The 19,881-nt window shown below is 39.4% G+C and overlaps 1 protein-coding gene across 15 annotated transcripts in view; it reads left to right on the top strand.

Annotated features, from left to right (window-relative positions):
• ESRRG (estrogen related receptor gamma) overlaps window positions 1-19,881 on the top strand; it is a 621,316-nt gene that overhangs the window by 539,710 nt on the left and 61,725 nt on the right. For all 15 annotated transcript variants that reach the window (XM_082703835.1, XM_082703840.1, XM_082703828.1 and 12 more), the window contains one exon: window positions 16,245-16,355. In XM_082703835.1, the coding sequence (XP_082559961.1) occupies window positions 16,245-16,355 (111 nt within the window). The remainder of the gene's footprint in view (window positions 1-16,244; window positions 16,356-19,881) is intronic.

Below are 19,881 nucleotides of genomic sequence, written 5' to 3'. Positions count from 1 at the left end.
AAAAAATCAAGTATTTCGGAAGTGCTGATAAAGGAAGATTTTGGAAACCCAGAAGTTCCTTAGGCGACCAGCTTCCTTGTGCATGTTGAAGTTGAGCGAGTTGCTGTGATTTCACTTAATAGTTTTATCATTATTACAGATTACATTTTAAAAACAATTAACACATCCCTCTACTGACTAAAATTAATGTACCTTTTTAACTTTGCCAGTAATTTGCTTTATAAAGAAAACATTAACTGTTGCTTTTCAAAATGTCGTTTCATCTATGGCAAAAATATCTTTGGAACCTTCCTTTTAAATACTTTTAAAGAATTTTTACTGCAGAGTCCTGGAAAGACTGTCCTGAGGTTTGTGATAAGGAAGCTTATACCCAGGCAGCTTCAGAAACTAACCTTATGCCCTACAGGAAACAAGAAAAACTATGAAGATTTCAAAATTCTTAATGTAAAGAAATGTTACTCTGGTTGTGAATTGTCATTTGTATATATTCATGTTGCATTATATGAAAAGTGTAATATTGTTACAGGGATTTCTTTAGAAAGTAAAAGAACTTTTTAAATATTAAAAAGCAAGCTTTTACGTATTTTCATTGGCTTCAATTATTGGGATTGAGAAAATTTATACAGTCAGCCCTTTATTCCTGTTTATGTTGCATTATTGAATAGCACCAAGTTTTTCAAAAGTAGTATGTTACTTATGCACAGCTGTTCACAAACATCTCTTTCCTAATTATTTGAAGTACTTAACATCCTACGTTTTAAAAGTTTTGTTTTTTTTTTTCCCTCAAAGATCTGGTTTCTTCCCCCCCCCCCCATTTATTTATTCAGTGAATATTTTAGGATTTATTTATTCCCTTTTTCTGTGCCTAACTTGATTTCAAGAGAAATTTTACAAATTATGTATTCTAAATTCAGATCTGTCCACCTCATTCTCCTAAATAGGAAATATATAACTCAGATTTAGAGATAGTAGAATACTTGGTACAATCCTACGCTAAAGACTTTACATGAAAATTCAAAACATGTTAGCGGTTTGATATATGTGATTATGTAGATCTACAGAGCTAATGCCATATTCTTTATTTTCCCATTTTCTTTAAGTTGTACCTCAGTGTTGAGAAAGAAAATCCATAGTATGTACGAGGAAAACATAAAAAATACTGAGTAGTATTTTTTGCTGATTTTTTTTTTCACCTCAGTCCCAGGCCTCTACCATATTGTATTTAACTTTTTAAATTTGTCCTGATTTTTGGCTGACTGTGTGTTGGTAGATGAATTGAATTTTTATTTTATTAGAAGCAATAATTAAAATAATTCCACTTATTTTTATTTTCATCATTATTAATGATGAACTTTTACTGAATATTTTTTGTGCCATGAGATCTGGAACATTTTACTGTCCAGTACTTAACATACGACTGGTCCGAAAACTACTCTATCACGTTGTTACTCTTGAATCATACCCTCAGCAGCAAAAGTAAATCATGTGATGGAGAGATCTTAGAGAATTCTAGAGCTAAGTTTTAGTCTGCCCATCTTAGTACCAGAAAACAGGGCTTATCTTATTTTTTTTTAACCTTATAAATAGCAAGTAGAATACATGTAGAAGCGATGTGCAGATTTTAAAAGGATATGCAGATTTTTTATGATGTCTGGGAAATTATTTGAAATCTGTAAAATAATTGAATACTGGCTATGTAAGGAATATTCACAAGGGTTTACTGATGTATTTACATTTTCCCATCTATAACTTATAAGTTTTTAAAAACAAGTACACAGATTTACAAAAAATATAGAATTTAATTTAGAAAGAGCTGATCAGTCCTAGACATATATACATAATACAGATGTATGTGTGTATGCATGTGAATATATAAAAAATTAAATTGGTTGCGCAGGCAGGAAAAGTAAGGGAGAACGAGAGGGAAGGATGACTTTACTGTTAGCCCCAAAGCACATAAATTCTTGGCTGTGCTGACTATCTCCCTTAGGGTATGCTTAAATGCATGCATAATTAAGATATAGGACTCTCCAAAACTTTTTTACGGAATCTCCGTATCATCCTTTTTTCCAGTCTCAGCGTTGGGATGGGAACGTTATTTAACACTGACGTCGGCTCCTAGGCTGCTTTGGCGGACCAGGGGCTCTGCTTTCTTACCTGCCAGGTGAAGGCTTGGGTCCAGTTTCACGGTCTTTCATTTCCTTGGCCAGCAGGGACTGAGCGCTTGGAGGGCCACCAGGAAGCCCCTGTCGGTGGAGGGGATGTCTCCTGCTGCCCAGCAGTGACGCTGTTGACTGATTAGGGCACTGCGATGATGATGAGTTCCAGGGCATTTCTATCTAGTCTCTTGATGGCAGCAGAGATAAGAGGCTTGATAAAGCGAGTTTCTGAAATTCATGACATCAGAGGAAGCCGGTACCTCTCTGTCAGAGGCCCGTATTGCTAGGGTGACTTGGTATAAACAGGAGGAAGGGAATAACCATGTAGTTCATCAGATGTACACAGCTGGCTTTCCTCGGTTACCAGTGAGTCTGTATTTTTACTGATACATTGGTCTGAGACCTAGTGCTGGTTGTCCAGCCACAGGTCATGGCCCATTCAGAGACTCACTTTTTCATCCTTTGTAATATGTTATTTCATGTAGGAAAATTATTCATGATATCCTTGCCTATACTTCATAACAGTTAATAGAAAAGTGATTTTTTTTTTTTACCATCTTCTTTCAAACTTAAAGGTTCTGTTTTTTTTTGTTGTTGTTGTTGTTGTTGTTGTTTTTAAACACTCAAGGCTTTTCAAATTAACTGTCTTTCTCTTTGTTTTCTCTACAATATTTTGCTAGACAGTCACACTATCTTGGCCATCTCCCACCTATATTCATCCCCTTCCGCTTTCCATTCTAGCAACATCTTCCGGGCCTTTGTACTCTATGATTTACTAACCTGGAGAAATGACTATTACAACCTAATTCCTAGTAAGACTGTTCCAAAAAGCATTCAGCATCATCTTACTCTTTTGCCACTTCAAGGACTTTCTCTTCCATATCATGCAAGAAGTTGGGGGAGAAAGGGTCGAAGCCAACAGAAAAGTGATTCTCCGTCAGCTAATTCCCAAAGACGATGCATTTGATATAACCTTAGTGACAAGGAAAATGCACCAATTGTATTACAAGAATTGACTTGCAGTTCCCAACAGATTTTACTAGGCAGAAAGAGGTTCCTTCCAAAAGTGAAAAGAACATTTAGTAAACATAACCGATGAATTTAAAGAAAGCCTTTGCTGCCATTTACAACAAATAACCGTGGAGATCTGTGATTAACAAGAGATTCTGAAAGAGGGTTTATGTGAATCAAAACATGTCAGTGTTTCCAAATGACAGGTGCCATGCATGGACATAGGTGATTGAATTTTTACTCTTGTTTGAAATGATTTCTAATGAAAACCCCTTAAATCTTATACATCATTATTGTTTTCCTTGAAACCCTGCTAAACAGTGCTTTTAAATTAGAATTTCAATGTGTAGCCTATGGAATAACTTAAAGAGTTAGGCAATTCGATTTATGCTCATATAATGAGGGCCTACATAAAATAAAAGGATAATTTCTAAATAACTACCAGCTTGTGATAGGATCAGTTTAACTGGCCAGTTGTCAGAGTTGGCCTTTCTCGGGGAATTAGGGACTCTTGGCCCCTGTGTAAAAGAACGTAGACCCAAGCTGTAAACTAGCAGACTGGGGGGTTATAAGATAGCAAAAAAAATGTGTGAACACTTAAATATTGGGTGACTTTATGTAAGAACCAGATTGCTGGCTTCTTTTGGAAATGGGAACTCTGATAACAGCAGATTCGTGTCCAATGGTGCCTCCGCCTAGCACGAGGCACTGTCCCGTGGGTACTGGTAAGGGCTAGTGGTATATCCATGAGCCAAATGCTAATGCTCTTCGTTCACCACGGTATGTACACACCCCTCATTTTAAAAAAAACAAAACACAAGCCTTTTACCCTACGTAGTTGTTTGAATTCGCAGCTCCCGATGTACATAGCCATATACTCACACAACCGGAGTTTGGATGGAAAAATTTTGCAAATTAAAAATTCTCACAGAATCATTTGACTAGCCAAACCTTTATCAGGAAAATAAAGAAACTGAATAATAGCTTATCTATTCAGCATTGTGGGTCTCTCTTTCTCTAGATGATGTATCCTATATGGGTGTGCATGTCTGTCATGTGCATACACACACATCCACTATAATTTCTGAGAAATGGGTGCCTATGGAAGTAGAGGTGCAACCTTAGCCACTGTGATCTGTTGACTGAACTCTGGTCATACTTAGTCAAATATGTTTTTATTCTTAAACTCCAGATGAAATTTAGTTAAATAACAGAGAAGCCCTTAACTACTCCTTGGTTGCTTTCAAAATATCCATTATTAGGTCATATTCTCCTCCCCTTCGCATAATGTAGTCTCTCTGTTGTAAAATACACACAAATCTGAAGCTGTTTATGATTTTCCATACTTCATTCTCCACAGTGATGTGCAACAGGCATTGATCTTTTCCTAATGCAGTAATAAGCTAGGAGCATTTTTCAAACGTGGGCACTTTGTTTGCTTTATTATTGTCAAGAACAAAAGGAAATGCATTTGGCCAAGGTCAGTATGAGGGGAATGTGAAGACCCGTGCCAGAAAGCCCACTGCTCCTCTGGCTCATTAATGTTCTCCATTTGGCTCTGGTCTTCCCTGATTTAAGATATGAAGTATGTTGATGTTTCCAACTGCCAAGCAGTTGTCGTACTCTGAATCTGTGGGTCAAGTCCATCTTTTTAAACACACCATTTCATTCATAGAATCTTAGAACTGGAAGAGAGCTTCTTCACACGTGATCACACGCATTCATCTGCTTCCAGGCAGGAGGGCAATAAAAACATCTCAGAATGACAACGGTTTTCTTCATTTGTCAAATTTCCCAACTGTACGGATCGATGGTCTTTTTGCTCAATATTCAGTAGCTACATGTAATTCTCATTAGTAACTTTTCGTATCTATCTGAGGTTTTCCCCAGCAAACCAAATGCTATTTTTTTTTTCTCATGTTGTCCGGGATGAATATACAAAAATTAATTCTGATATCCTACCTTTTAGTGGCTCCTTTTTTCCAGGATTCAGGCTATTTTGTTGTCTTTTAAAGTTTTCTATACCTTTGTAAAGTTATACTATATTAGTTCCTTGAGAAGAACACAAGCAACCAGAACTATTGAGATGATTGACAAGAGATTCCTATCACACTGTGGGTCCATTCAAGGTTTTGAGGAATTAAAAACAAACCAAAAGATGGGGGAAAAAAATTATTACATAGCAATAAAGCATATTATTAACTTATTTACTTATTCATTTCCTCAGTACTTTGGAATGCCTAATGTGTGGAAAACGTGTGATGTATCCTTCATGTATGATAAGGACCAATATACCGTTAAAACATACATCAGAAACACTTTTGACCACTTGAAACTGTTGGACTTAGAATGTGATTTCTCACCCTGCTCTCTGCCCTTAGTTTGTTGTGGAATTAAGCTGGATACATATAATAAATAAAACATTTTGAAGTTTGATGTGAGCCCAGGCGGTGTTTCAAAAATATAATAATCTCGTCTTGAGCTGCCTTGTGCCGGGACGAGTGTGTTTGTCTTTTCTCGGCACACTTTAGGATTTAAAGATCCCTCCTAACATTGTGGACCACGTGCATATGGGGCAGTACACCCCACTACCTCGTCTCGTAGCATCCCTACACAGGAAGTCCGTCAGGAAATTCACCACTTCACCCAGGCTGAGACCCAGTGTATTTGGCATCTGGAAATATCATTCATGTTTTCTATTTCTTTCCACACTCTTCACACATGCTAATTTGAGATAAAAGTACAGGCTAGGGCCTATCCCTGCCATAACACTTTAAATGTATAGTTTTCTTGGGGCACTTGGGTGGCTTAGTTGAGCATCTGACTCTTGATTTCAGCTCAGGTCATGATCGTAAGATCCTGGGATCGAGCCCTGCATCGGACTCCACAGTCAGTGGGGTGTCTGCTTCAAGAATCTCTCCCCCTCTCCCTATCCCTGCACACGCTCTCTCTCTCTCTCAAATAAATAAATGTTTAAAAAAAATTTTAAAATAAACTTACACTTTTCTTATTGGCTCTCCAAGTGTGCACGTCCCTATTTATTACTTGACAGAACATTTTGATGTGTTTACCTTATGTATACTTCTCCCCCAAGTCTTCAGCACTATTTATCAATTAAACTTGAGCCTGGAGTAATTCCTTATTAAAACCTAGATCCTCAGCGTAGTAAACGAAATACGCCATTGAACATTTGGCTCGAAAACTGGATGTAAAATTGTTTTTTTTTTCCCTTTTTATATGTATATTGTCTGCAGCAAATCAAACTGAGTTTGTAGTCATCTTGCTCAAACCATGTAGGACAGAGATTTTGAAAGTATTCAAGAGATGAAAAGATGATAAATGAAAATTAATTACAACAGAAACATTACTTTAACATAGTCTTTTTTTTTATTTAAGATTTTTTTTTAAAGATTTTATTTATTTATTTGACAGAGAGAGATCACAAGTAGGCATAGAGGCAGGGAGAGAGAGAGAGAGGAGGAAGCAGGCTCCCTACTGAGCAGAGAGCCCGATGCGGGACTTGATCCCAGGACCCTGAGATCATGACCTGAGCCGAAGGCAGCAGCTTAACCCACTGAGCCACCCAGGCGCCCAATTTAAGATTTTTTTATGTGATCTCTACACCCAGTGTGGGGCTCGAACCCACAACCCTGAGATCAAGAGTTGCACGCTCCACTGACTGAGCCAGCCGGGTGCCCCTGCTATTGATAGTCTTTTAATATTTGTCTTTATTTAATTTTAGTGAGTGGGTCATTTATATAAAGATGCTTTCTTATTATCACTGTCACTCATGATTCTTCTACCCCAGTTTTTCTCATGAGGTCTTAAATTTCTCAACAGTCTAATTTGTCAACTTCGAGGGAGAATAAGTTTAGCTTGAAAATGGGCCCAGGGTGGCCATGGGCTGCTGCGAACATCTTGGCACCAAGGGCAAGTGGGAATGTTCTCTGATGATTCTTACATGCGTGTGTTCTCTACTTTTGCATTTCTACAAGGTTCATGCCGGCTTTCATACTCACTCTTGTTTTTCCTTTCTTTTCTTCCATTAACTTGCCTCACATATTTAATGGCACAACTGTCAGGTAAAAGGGAGTCAGTGGTGGAATATGGAGTTTGTTGAGAAGAGAAGGAAACAAGCGTATTCTCTTTAGTCCCTATCGGACCCTGCGTCAACTCATTGTAGATGAGCTCTCGGATTCCTTTTTAGTGTTCTTTCCTTTGTTTCAGTCCCTATGGGCTGCTATAACAGAATACTATAAACTGAAACGTCCAAGATGGAGAAACTGGCAGATTTACTGTGTGGTGGGGGCTTTCTGGTTCATAGACGGCCCTCTTTTCTCTGTCCTACATGGCGGAAGGGGTGAGGGAGCTCTCCGGGGTCTCTTTTATAAGGGCACAGATCCCATCCTGAGGGTCGCACTTTTGTGACATCATCACCTCCCCAATGCTCCACCTGCCAATGCCATCACACTGGGGATTAGGTTTCAACATAGGACTTTCGGTGAGGCGCAAACATTCTGCCCATGAAACTTGTTGGCTCCACTGAAGACCTAGAGTAGAGCTGTTAGACTCCGCTGTATTCGTCCCCATCAAATGAAAGTGACCATGGCTTTCATCCCAGCCACTCGAAAACTAGCTTGTTTAATTTCATACTTAATTCATTTTTACAGGGTACTGAATTCTGCATAAATAGTATTTGTGCTTCTGTTTATACAGAGCACCCCTGTGGAGTGCTGTGTGTTGTTATTACTATTATTATTGTATTAAACTTATTGCTGCCCAGTGTCACAAGAAATAAGAAATGAATGTTCTCAGTGTCACAAGAATAGTTCTCACTGGTGTGAGATTTGGGCACGTATACATTAATATTACATTAACATTTAATCTCGCGAGCTGGTTTTTTTTTCCCTACATATTTCATGAGCTAGGTGTAGAATTTTTTTTTTTTTACATGATCTGGATATCTGTATATTATGTTTCTTTGTATGGGATGTACTTTATTTTGAATCTCAATTATTACCAAAATAACATGGCCAGAAAAATATTATTAAACATCATATGTCATTTTGGTATTGTATAATCGGCTCTCAGCATCTCTGCTTGATTCTGGTAGTACATTTATTAAACCTTTGGTGAGTTACTAAGAAATTGGCTAGGATTTAAAGTTTTCCTCTGCGAAGAATACCATGAGCTTGTCTTTTGAGCTTCGAAAGCTCTTTGCTGGGTACCCATCTGATCTAGAATAACACCTAATGAAATCGAATGACCTCCAGACTCACCACCACCTTTCCCTATTTTCGCTTCCCAACGCCCCAGCCCCCAGAACTACATTCTCTTTGAAATCGACATCTGCTTTTTTGGTCATATACTCCTCCTCCTGTATTCCTCTCCCTTGAATGAAACAAAGTGACTCTGGCTCTCAACCCAGCAACTTGTAACCCAGCTTGGTTGATTTCATATTTAATTCATTTTTACAGGGCATTGAATTTTTGCATAAATAATATTTGTGCTTCTGTTTACACAGAGATCCCCATGGGGTGCTGTGCACTGTTGTTACTGTTATTATTGTGTTAAACTTATTGCTGCCGGTGTCACATTTAATTGTGAATTAGTAGAATCACTTTTCCTGATGTTGATGTGCGGCCACATTCCATGTCTTTACCCACTAACTCATAACTTTATTAATATGAAAAGGCAATTTCGAAAAGGATAAAGGGAAGAGTCACTGGTATTAAATAGTAACAAGACGAAATAGAGTTTAGATAGGCATAAGTCACAGCAATAGCTCTTTGAATAGTTTATGAAATTTTTAACAGGCGAAAAGCAAGAAAGGGAAAATTTTCTTTTTGTCTTTAAAGGTTGTCTCTATGTTTAGTAAGTGCAGGCCAAGCACCCTCACTCCCTCTCCCTCTCTCTCTCTCTCTCTGACATGAAGCAAAGTAAGAAATAGTGCCTTTTGAATAGGAGATTTCCTTTAATTACATTGGAGAAGTGATAATGGTAGGTATTGCATGTTTAATGTAATGTTCTGGATGCCCCTTTTTCTTTCTCTCTCTCTCTCTTTTTTTTTTTCCCTTCACAGCTACCTCATCTTGAGCAGAAATAAAAGGTTCAAGGCTTGTCAGCATCAGTTTATAGATAGCTGTTTAAAAATAATGAGATATTGGGTATTGTAAGGCTCAGGGCCGTCTTGCCAGACTCATTTATTTCCATTCACCTTTTGTCAGAATTGCAGACAGAAGACATTCAATTAAAACTTGTCACCTGTTGCAGATGACCTAATTTGTACTTGTATGTGTCATAGATGAGGGCTGCATGCTTCAGATGAAGCAACTTGACCCCTGGTGGCATATTTCCCCTGCAAAATATTTTGTCGATGGTTATTTCCAATTTCTATCATTTTGATTTCAGCTCCAATCCAGATTATGAATTTAGCACATGCCTCTGAACCAGGCAAGGATTGTGAATCACGTGAACCCTGAAAAAAAAAAAAAAAAGGAGGAGGAACGACTTTAGGTGGATGTCCTATGGGCAGAGATCGGCAGATGGATTTTGGACGCACCTTGAATCTGAAACAGAGGGAAGCCTTTGTAATTTGCTATGCAAGCCCCACATGTTTAATAGTGCAGATAGCTATCGGGAGACCCAAACGAAAGACTTCCCCTTGCTAATTGTTAATTCATCTGTAGAGCAAGGAAGCTTTAATGTGAGTCATGGCTTTTATCTCTTTTAGTGACTAAGGATTCAGTTTAAAAAAAGAGCCCACCTAACGGATATGCATTTTCTCTCCTCGTGTGAATTTCTCCTTTTATTGCGGTCCAATTTAGAGCGTTTCCACTAGAAGCCAGGCCATTTCTAAAGTTCCTGAACTGTGGCCACGATACTCTAGCGGAAGTAAACGTAAGCCTCGGCCAGGCCCGGGGTGTCTGGTTGAAAAGCCGCTGTTTCTGGGCCTCCCTCCTGAGTTGAAAATGAAGCCAGAACGTTGCTCTGCATCTGTGGCCCAGGCCGGACAGGCTTGTCTCACTTGCAGTAGCAGTCGAAGGAGGAAGGAGATGAATGTCTTGGGGCCGCTGCCTCAGTAGTAAAGCAGAGAAACTAAATCTTTTTATTATTTTTGGTTTGTCCACACTCTCGTAGCTGTAAGCTTTTTCAAGTCACGTGCCCCTTCATGGAGTGATGCAAAATCACTAGCCCTTCCCTTGAGTTTGAGTAAGCGTGCTTAGTCCTCCCCGCACGCCCCCCCCCACCAGTGTTCTGCCCACCTCCCCATGTGGACCCTTTGTTGGGTCACCCAGTATCCTTTACTGTGACAGTCCGTTTTTATCAGCCTGCACTGCTAGCTTTTGGAGTAAATACCAAATGCTCTTTTCCAAAAATCGAATTTGACGACAGGAAGGCTATATAAACATGGCACTTAAGAAAGTGGGTTCTGGGGCACCTGGGTGGCTCAGTGGGTTAAAGCCTCTGCCTTCGGCTCAGGTCATGATCCCAGTGTCCTGAGATCGAGCCCCGCATCGGGCTCCCTGCTCGGCGGGGAGCCTGCTCCCCCCACCCCCACCACCCTGCCTGCCTCTGTCTGTCTACTTGTGATCTCTGTCAAATGAATAAACAAAATCTTAAAAAAAAAAAAAAAAAGAATGTGGGTTCTGCAGCCATTTTTCCAGCCCCCACCCCTGGCTCTGCCTCTTGCAAGCTCTGGTTTTCTCATTTTTGTGCAACGGGATAATAATAGCACCCGCCCCATAGGATTGCTCTAAGGCTTAAATGGGTTCATATACGTAAAAACAATTAACCCGTTGCCTAGACTGTAATAAGCTCTTGACAGCCGATGACTGCTAGTCACTGGCTGATATTCTTGTATATTCCAAGACACTTCTTGCACAGATTGATTCATTCAATTAATAATGAAGACATAGCTTGGGAGGAAAATGTAGGTATGAGGAGTCAAGAGACTGCTGAATCAGGAAGCGAGGGACTAAGCCATGAAGCCAGAGTGAACAATTGTCACTGTCTATTTTGAGAAGGGGCCATGGTTGTTGAGGGTAGCTAGGGGTTGGTGTGTTTCATTTTCTCACATGATCCTCAACAACTTAATATGATTAGATTGTCCCTGGGGTATGTGTGTGAATATACAAATAATTTTCACTCCTCCCCTCAAGAGCAGCCTATAAATATGCACGATACTTCCGGTTATACTGGGATACTCTTTTAGGAGGTTGTCCCGAAGGAGAACCCCGTCAGGGGCCCCCCTGCTAAATTACCCTCTGCTGTATCCGATACTGCTCATCTGCCTTAGCTTCCTTTCCTGCAGCTCCTCAAAGGGATTTTCTCTGTCCTCTGTTGGTGATGGTTCCCCCGCAGGAGTCTCCGGAGAATTCCAGGGCGCTGCCCGGTACCTCTCTGCTCACAGGGAAGAAGCGTGTTTCCTTCTGCAGAGAAGGGAACTGCGGTATCAGGAAGCCCATAGCGGAGGGGAGGGTTCGCACCCTCTCCACCTGCTTCTTTCAGAAGCCTTGCTTCTCCAGTTGCATCCCAAAAACTCAATTACAAGCCACGTGTGGTAACATTTATTTAATACAACTGTTTAGTATTCATTAAATAATCTTCAAAAAAAAGTCACTCTCTCTTAAAAAATATTATCATTTTAACATGACTGTCTGCACCTTCGATATTCCGGGGTCTATGTAACTAATCATTTGAGCAAAACTTTGCTTGGGAACAACATTGTAAAAAGCTGGTCTTTAATTTAGAAAAGTAGGCTAGGGTACCCTTGTATAATTCTCTGAAGGGGAGATCTTTTATTATCCCATGAAATGCCTCTAACTTTGTGCTATTAAAAATGTGAAAAATACTTTTGACTTTGGACTATATAATATTGTAAAAATTTGCATTTGGGCATAAAACGTAGACTTAAAATGAGCTGACCTAAGAAGACCCGCAGCTGAACTGTTTTACTTCTCTTGGCGTTTATTTGCCTCACAGCGTATTTTTTTCCTCCTTGCCCTACTCTTGCTTTCTCAATTTTGTAAATTCTGACAATGTAGAAGATTTGTAATACCCTTGTGGCAATGCAGGCACATGCAGTATTTGAAGGAAGAAGGGATCTGAAACATTGTACTTGGTCCGTAATGCCAACTCTTAAAATCTTTTATTTAAAATAAAAAAAGATAATAGGGGTCTCCACATGACTAGAAAGTCCAATTGCCTTAATTAACTTCCAATCCTGTCACACATGGAACCTTGCGGGTATCTTATTTCCTGGGAGAAATCTTACTTTCCAACTTTTTCAAAACTGGTTATGAGTAAAGTCGAGACAGAAATGGTTTGTCTTTCAACAGACTGAAGAAGGGAAGAGACAGGCTTCATCGCCTTTGGTGGAAATACCTGGATTCGATTGATGTCTCTCCTTTTTTTTTTTTTAATTTTATTTACTTATTAGACAGAGAGAGAGATCACAAGTAGGCAGAGAGGCAGTCAGAGGTCAGAGAGAGGAGGAAACGGGCTCCCTGCTGAGGAGAGAGCCCGATGCGGGCCTCGATCCCAGGACCCTGAGACCCTGACCTGAGCTGAAGGCAGAGGCTTTAACCCACTGAGCCACCCAGGTGCCCTGATTGATGTCTCTTTAGGGCAAATCTGGGTTCCCAGGCCCTGATCATAAATACTCTTGTTTTTCTTTGTGTCTGCTAAACTGTTTGGAGACTTTTAAATGCATTCAGTGAATGAGGTCATTACCAGTTCTCTGCTTCAGTTTGTATTGTGCACTTACAGCTAAACTCAGTGATAGTGTCCTCATTTTTGGTAGAATTTGGATTCGATTCTGTATCTATTCCAAAATGATATCTAAAATGACATTATTAATGACAGGGATGAGCAGGAAATAGAATGGGATACCAAATACTTCTATAAATCACTTAGATGTCAAATGAGTATCATTATTTCGCTTGTACCCTTTGAATTCTCTTTTACCTCTCCATCATACCTTGGTCTGTTTCCCTTAGAACTGAGGCAAGTTAGACTGTTATACTCCATGAGGACAGATTTTTAATAAATGATCATGATGCAAAATATGTATCAATAAAGTAATACAGTAATATTTCAACAAAACAATGACACAGTAACAGCTCCTTATTTTCCTTGGCATTTTGAGGTTTATGAAATATTTAAATAATGCATGTGTATAATATCCAAACATATTAATATATTTTGTAAATGTAATATTGGACCATTACAGCAAAACCTCAGGAAGGATACTGTCTTTATATCAATCTTTTTTTTTTTTTAAGATTTTATTTATTTATTTGACAGGGAGAGAGAGAGATCACAAGTAGGCAGAGAGGCAGGCAGACGGGGAGAGGGAGGCAGGCTCCCTGCTTGATTCCAGGACCCTGGGATCCTGACCTAAGCCAAAGGCAGAAACTTAACCCACTGAGCCACCCAGGTGCCCCTGCTTTATTTTTTAAACATATTCTTCACCTAATATTTAGGAATAAATTATTATGCTATTATAGTTGGAAACATTAAAAGGGGAGCCTTTAATCTTTTCACAACATCATTATTGCAGACTGTGGTTCTAGCTGACAGGTACATGTAAATTGATGATACATATTGTATTTTGATATATGCAAGGCAAAGGATTTTAGACTAGATAGCTTGAGAAATTTTCTATAAAATAGCACTTAAAAACAATTACATTAAATATTAAATTAAAAATTTAAATTATAATTTAATTTAATTTAAATTTATTTAAATTTAAAAATATTAAATTAAAAATTAAATATTAAATTAAAAATCAAATATAAATATTCTTTTTCTTTTAAAGATTTTATTTATTTATTTGACACAGACACAGCGAGAGGGGGATCACAAACCGGGGGAGCGGGAAAGGGAGAAGCAGGCTTTCCGCTGAGCAGGGAGCCTGATGTCCGGCTCCATCCCAGGACCCTGTGATCATGACCTGAGCCGAAGGCAGTTGCTTAATGACTTACCCACGAGGGTAAGACAAGAAAATATTCTTGTCTAGTGATTTTTAATATCTTTTTTTTTCCCCCTCTCAACGCTCTTCATTTTTTTATCGATAGGTATTTCTTTTGTAACTCAGCGTATCATTTGCACGTATTCCTACTAATGAGAAACTGCAGTTTAAACCTATGTGTTGCCCAGTGCAGTAGAGGTAGAATCTTCAGTTACGGTGTTTGATTTACAGGATTTTAACCATGTTGATTAAATATTTCTGTTCTTTGTTCTCTACGTTTGTTTCATCTCTATGAAATTGGCATCCTAATAGGACAAAGTGTGATATCCCAGTTAGGCCGTCTGTTCGCCATCCAGTTTTGTACTCTAGAAATCAGATGAACAAGGGAACAGAGCCCTACTGTAGGCAGAAAGTGTTTAAAAACAGCAGTAAGGAAATAACAGCTTCTTCGTGACTCTCGTGCGCTATTTTTAGTAAATACTTAGGCACTGTACTAATGTCTTTATTTTGTGAAATTTGCTGTCAAAGCCTACTTAATTGCTCTTGAAGTTGTCTCCTGATTTCATTTAAATACTGCTCTGACATTTCGGTGTGACAGTTCAGGCTTTCTCTACAACCAAGTGTGTATTTCCGTGTTCCGCTAAAAGATAATCAACTCTTAAAGCCGTATTATTAAGATAATATGAAAAATTGTGTTTTACTTTATCTCGTGCTGGAACAGTAATCCTTACCATGCAAGTGTCTGTGTTCACTTCAGGGTTCATGTAGAACTGTGTCCGCATTTCCCAAACTGTGTCGCGTCACTCAGAGAACCCACAATTCACGCATTCCACATGATAGTCATAAATACTCCTGAGACCAGATCTTTGGTGAAATTGGTTTGCAAAACACTGCATAGGCTGTATCTCCTTTTGAGAGGTTTTCGGAGGCCATTTGCATTATAAAGGCTCTGAGAGCCCTTTCAGGAAAATAATAATACCAATGATGCTGTGGAACCAAAACTATTTTCTAAACATTTTGGGAAACACCATGTACAATGAACTACTTGGTTGAATTTATTAAGGGATAATGTTACACCGTTTTGTCAGTTAAGGTACTACCACAGTGAGTCTGTCTTGCTCTTCCTCCCAAAGTAAGCTCTGTATTAGGTGAGGGTTTGTACGGTCCTGGCCTGAACTTCACCATGACAGACTGGAAACCAAGTTATTAACAAGCTCTTCTTACCACTCCCCAGTATCTGTAAAACATTTATTTTTATTTCTTTCTTTCCGTTTTTGCCTCTTTCCTCAATCTTTTAAATCCCCTGTGAGCAAAAACCTGCTGTATCTTGACCCAATCTATCACTCTTTTGGAAGAAGTTTTAGTAACTCCCTGTCTACCTCCTTTTCTGGCTTCAGCCTTAGCTCTGCCTCACGGACACAGCCCGCCTTCGACGTGCTGGGCCTTCTGAATCTTTCAGGGAGCTCCTCTTTCTGTCCGGTGTCCAGCCCAAACCTACTCCCCATTTTCTGTCATTTGGAAGAAGATACACATGTGCATCAAAATGTAAATAACCTCCTCCCCTGAGACATGTTGACCTGAGACTAGGGAACAGTCCTTACCTCTCATCTTGCGGAGTGTAATTCCCGCTTTCCACGGCACGAAGGTGCTTTCAGTTCGATTCAGTTCCATAGCGAACCCCGTGGTAGACCGGGGAGGGTCGGATGACTTGTCTGCGGTGAGCTTTCATGGGTGACTGGGAAAGAGGATACGGATTGCCATTGCCTTTGATTTGAGAAACGAGGCTAGTATCAAGGAACAATTTCTTTGTGTTAAGTCCCGTGGAAATGTGCCTTTCCTTTGGTGTGTAAATGTGATTTTGACGGCCTTGCATGAAATGTGTTTCAGGTTTGTCATGCTCTACAGATGTGCTTGCCAACCCCTGGCCATTTTGTTTTAGCCATCTTTTTTTTTTTTAAAAAAAAAACATTCCTCCAATACCTCTGGACCATTCTGTGTTCTAATGTCTGTCTCCATAGCACCAATGGGTGATACTGTATGTATACTGGTTTCAAAGATGGCTACCTCCGCAGTAAGCCAGTGCCTGTTTTTGCCCACAGGGGTGCGTCTTGACAGAGTACGTGGAGGTCGGCAGAAGTACAAGCGCAGAATAGATGCGGAGAACAGCCCCTACCTGAACCCTCAGCTGGTTCAGCCAGCCAAAAAGCCATGTAAGTACAGCAGACATGTCTGGCTTTCCAACACACAGAATCCTCTCTGTTGGCTCTATGTGCGTCGGTCTTGGCACTCCCATCCCTACTGACTCCAAGGAGACTTGTCTTTGTTGGGGGGCCAGGGCTGTGTTCCCAAGGATTGCCTTTGAGGAGCAACAGCTACTCAGCTAATTATCTTTTTTTTTTTCCCCCTGTGGGTTTCTCTCCCTTACCCTTTGCCACCAAGTCATTTTGTAGAAGCACAAGCCTATGAGGGCACAGCTTATATAATGCGAATTTTACATTTGCTGGTTATCTTTATTTTCAGAGGTACATAAAATGGATCATACTGTAATCATTAGTTCATTGGAGCTGTTAGTTTCAGATTTCACAAGAAAGTGATTTTTGTAGTTTTCAGTAACTAAATGAGTTTTTTGACTGCTCAACCTCCCAAAGAAAATACATTAGGAGCCTCATTAATTTGACGCTAAAGAAGGTTAAGACACTAGGTAGCAATAGATTAAAACGAGAAGAGGCCCTGCTGGTAACAAGTACAGGTTCATGGTTCAATCTCAGATGCCCTTATGGGCATCATGAATTGTTTTGAAAGAGTCCGTGGTTTTATAATGCCAGATTGCAGTTGGAAAGGATGATGGCTCCATTGCTAAAACTCAAGCCCCATTCTCTTTGTCATGAACTAGAAAGAGTTGGAATGTAGATTGAGGCAATAACTGCATCCCACTTTCTGAAAAGTCAGTTCATAGTTCTACTGCAACAGAACTAGCCTTTCAGGATATTTATGCACAGAGTTTGTACGAGGCACTGAGAAGTGCTTGATGGAATCAGTCCCTGCATCTAGCTCCACCGTCTCAGAAGACACAACCAGCACCTACCAGAGGAGGGTGCATTCTAGTGGTTGTGGAAGGCACACGGGCAATGTTGGATCTGCTTTCAAGGGAAGAGAAAGCGTCCGCTTCTAATTCCCACTCCCCAGGAGGGGTCGCTGCTGTGCATCATACATGTGAGCATATGGGGATCTGTTAAATAAATAAAACAGACCCTGAACTGTAAATGAAAGGACATTTTAGCTATGTCAAAGGAAAAACAACCAGTTTTACATAAAATTAAAGCTTAAGTGAACATATGGCATAGTTTCCTTTCGCCTTTCCAAAAAACATTATGTTGATTATACCTTCAATTGTCCAATCTGGCATCTTCTCCTCAGCCTGCATACGCTGTTTGGCATTCTGCAAATACAATCTAGGACTGCATTAAGCAGATTTTGCACATTATAATAAGAAACTTTCTGATAATACAATAAAACGCAATAAACACTAATGCTTAATTTCATTAGAGGTTAGTTTTCCTAGACTCAGTATCATACACACTGCCCATATCTCATTCATTTTACATGAGCATCGACTGAAACCATTGATAATTTCCTCTCCTGAGAGAAAAACGAGCCCTGGCCCAGTTTGCACGTCCATTTGATGGAGGGACATCTATGGTTTTCGGCGTAAACCTGCGAAATTGGGAAGTGGCTCGTCAAGTACCTTCCAGAAGATTATAGCAATTTCAGTGAGCTCCATTTGTCTGAGATAAAGAGGCCTCCTAATAAATCATTACTCATTATCTCAAGGCCTCTGTGTTAATTTTCCTTAGTCCATCCAATTAGTGTGTTTTTGTAACAAACATTTATAAAACTTAATTTTCAGATCCTGTCAGATAAGTGTCAAGAGACTTTGCTAGGCTTTGCTGAGAAAGTGGCTGAGGGAGATTTCTGGGCCCTGACCGATTGCTTGTGTACTACAAAAGCCCAAGAATGGAAATTGGGTTCTATTGATTCTAATTAGGGAAACATTAAATAAGATTTACCTAGAAACGGTCCTGTCGGCTATTCTGTTTTCTGAATGATGGGAATTTCTTAGCTTCCACCAAATGTCTCCGACCCTTCCGGTCAAGTATCCATTGATTTGGGTCCAACAGGTAACCATCTTCCCAGGACAAAAGGATCCAGATTCAGGATTTCCTTTGGGCACATTTGTGTGCCCTTTATTAAATACTGCATTTTCGTCTAATCCTGACACACTCGCGGGTGCTGACAGGTTTTGTTGCATTGTCAGAGCAATGAAAGTTGAAACTTTTCCAAGCGTAACTAAAAATACAGGGTGTTGATTCCATAGCATATATAAGAAACAAATGCCATTCTTCACAGATCCTACAAATTAAAGGAAAAAAAAGAAAGAATCGGTATTTAATTTTATTTTTTTCCCTACAAAATATGATGTTTGGGAGTATTTCCTCCCAAATCTGCATTTTCAATTTGGTGATAATTGAATATTAAAGCCAATGAATGGTTATCTGTTGATTATTTGCAATAAATGTAATTCAGAGAGCAGCCCTAGTAATGAAGTGTTAAAATATTAGAAAAATGGCTAATTAGAGCTTGGATAATCTCCTTGTCATTTTGTTAAAGAAGACTAAAAGGAATGCTATGTTTTCAGTTCTAGGGTATGTGCGGTCTTTTCATTTGGGGTTGAAGAAGTTAAAAACTTAGAATGAAAGGAAAATTATCTAGTCAATGCAAAGAGAACTGGCTTTGCTCACAAAAGTCCCATCTAATGCCCTGGTTTGCTAGAGTCATAGTACACAGAACGTTGAAATACTTGGGTTTATCCTTACCCATTTGTATCTCTTCACTTAGAAGAAAGTAGAAAATCTAAAGCTACACATAGAAATTGAGAATAGGGCCAACAAGAAAAATCATTCCGTTAGCAAGGCTTTACAACCCTTCCATAAACTCTCACATGCCCCTAAGCAATAAAACACATTTGATGTGATGCTTTCCATTTGTCTCTAGTGTTTATTTTATGAAGGATTTTAAAAACATATATCACAAATTTCAGACAGATAAATCGGAACCAGAGAATGAGCTAAAGACAACAGATGAAAATAAAGGAGTAAAGAATTAGACACTCCAAAGAGAAAATATGGTAACATTTAGGTAGGAGTGTTTTCCTGGAAACAGATATTGGCTATATTTGAAGGATTGGCTGAGCGTAAGGGGAGGGAGAGAAAGGAGAGACATTCGTATTTAATGCATCCCACAGAGATAGAGTTATATAGTCAGTAATTCACCCAGGCAGAAGGGCTCTGACCTTTGCTCTTCTTTGAAGGAATTAAGACAATTAATGACTTTCGTGCCCATTATGACTCTGGGCGCTGCTAGTTCTTTGCCTTCCATATTATATTCTGTATTTCAGTGGTTGACTGTGGATTTTTAGTTGAAAGATGTTGTATACTATTGAGTCTGCTTCCCCAAATCCCACTTAAGAATCAAAGAGCAAACCCAGAAAGCATCTAACTTCTCTTCTCTGTTTGCTATAAAAAATTTCATTACAGGACAGATGCTTCATTCCAGGAAAGGCAGGTAGAGCAGAGAAGAAAAAAGGAATGCCTTCTCTTACAACTGCGGTGGCTTCTTTCTTCCTCTGAGTTTGCCTGTACACTGTTTACTCTGCATAGATTGAACCAGAAACAGAGT

This window comes from Mustela nivalis, assembly GCF_964662115.1.
Source record: "Mustela nivalis genome assembly, chromosome: 16".
NCBI classification, from domain to species: Eukaryota; Metazoa; Chordata; class Mammalia; order Carnivora; family Mustelidae; genus Mustela; species Mustela nivalis.
This window is presented reverse-complemented; position numbering and strand designations above follow the sequence as displayed.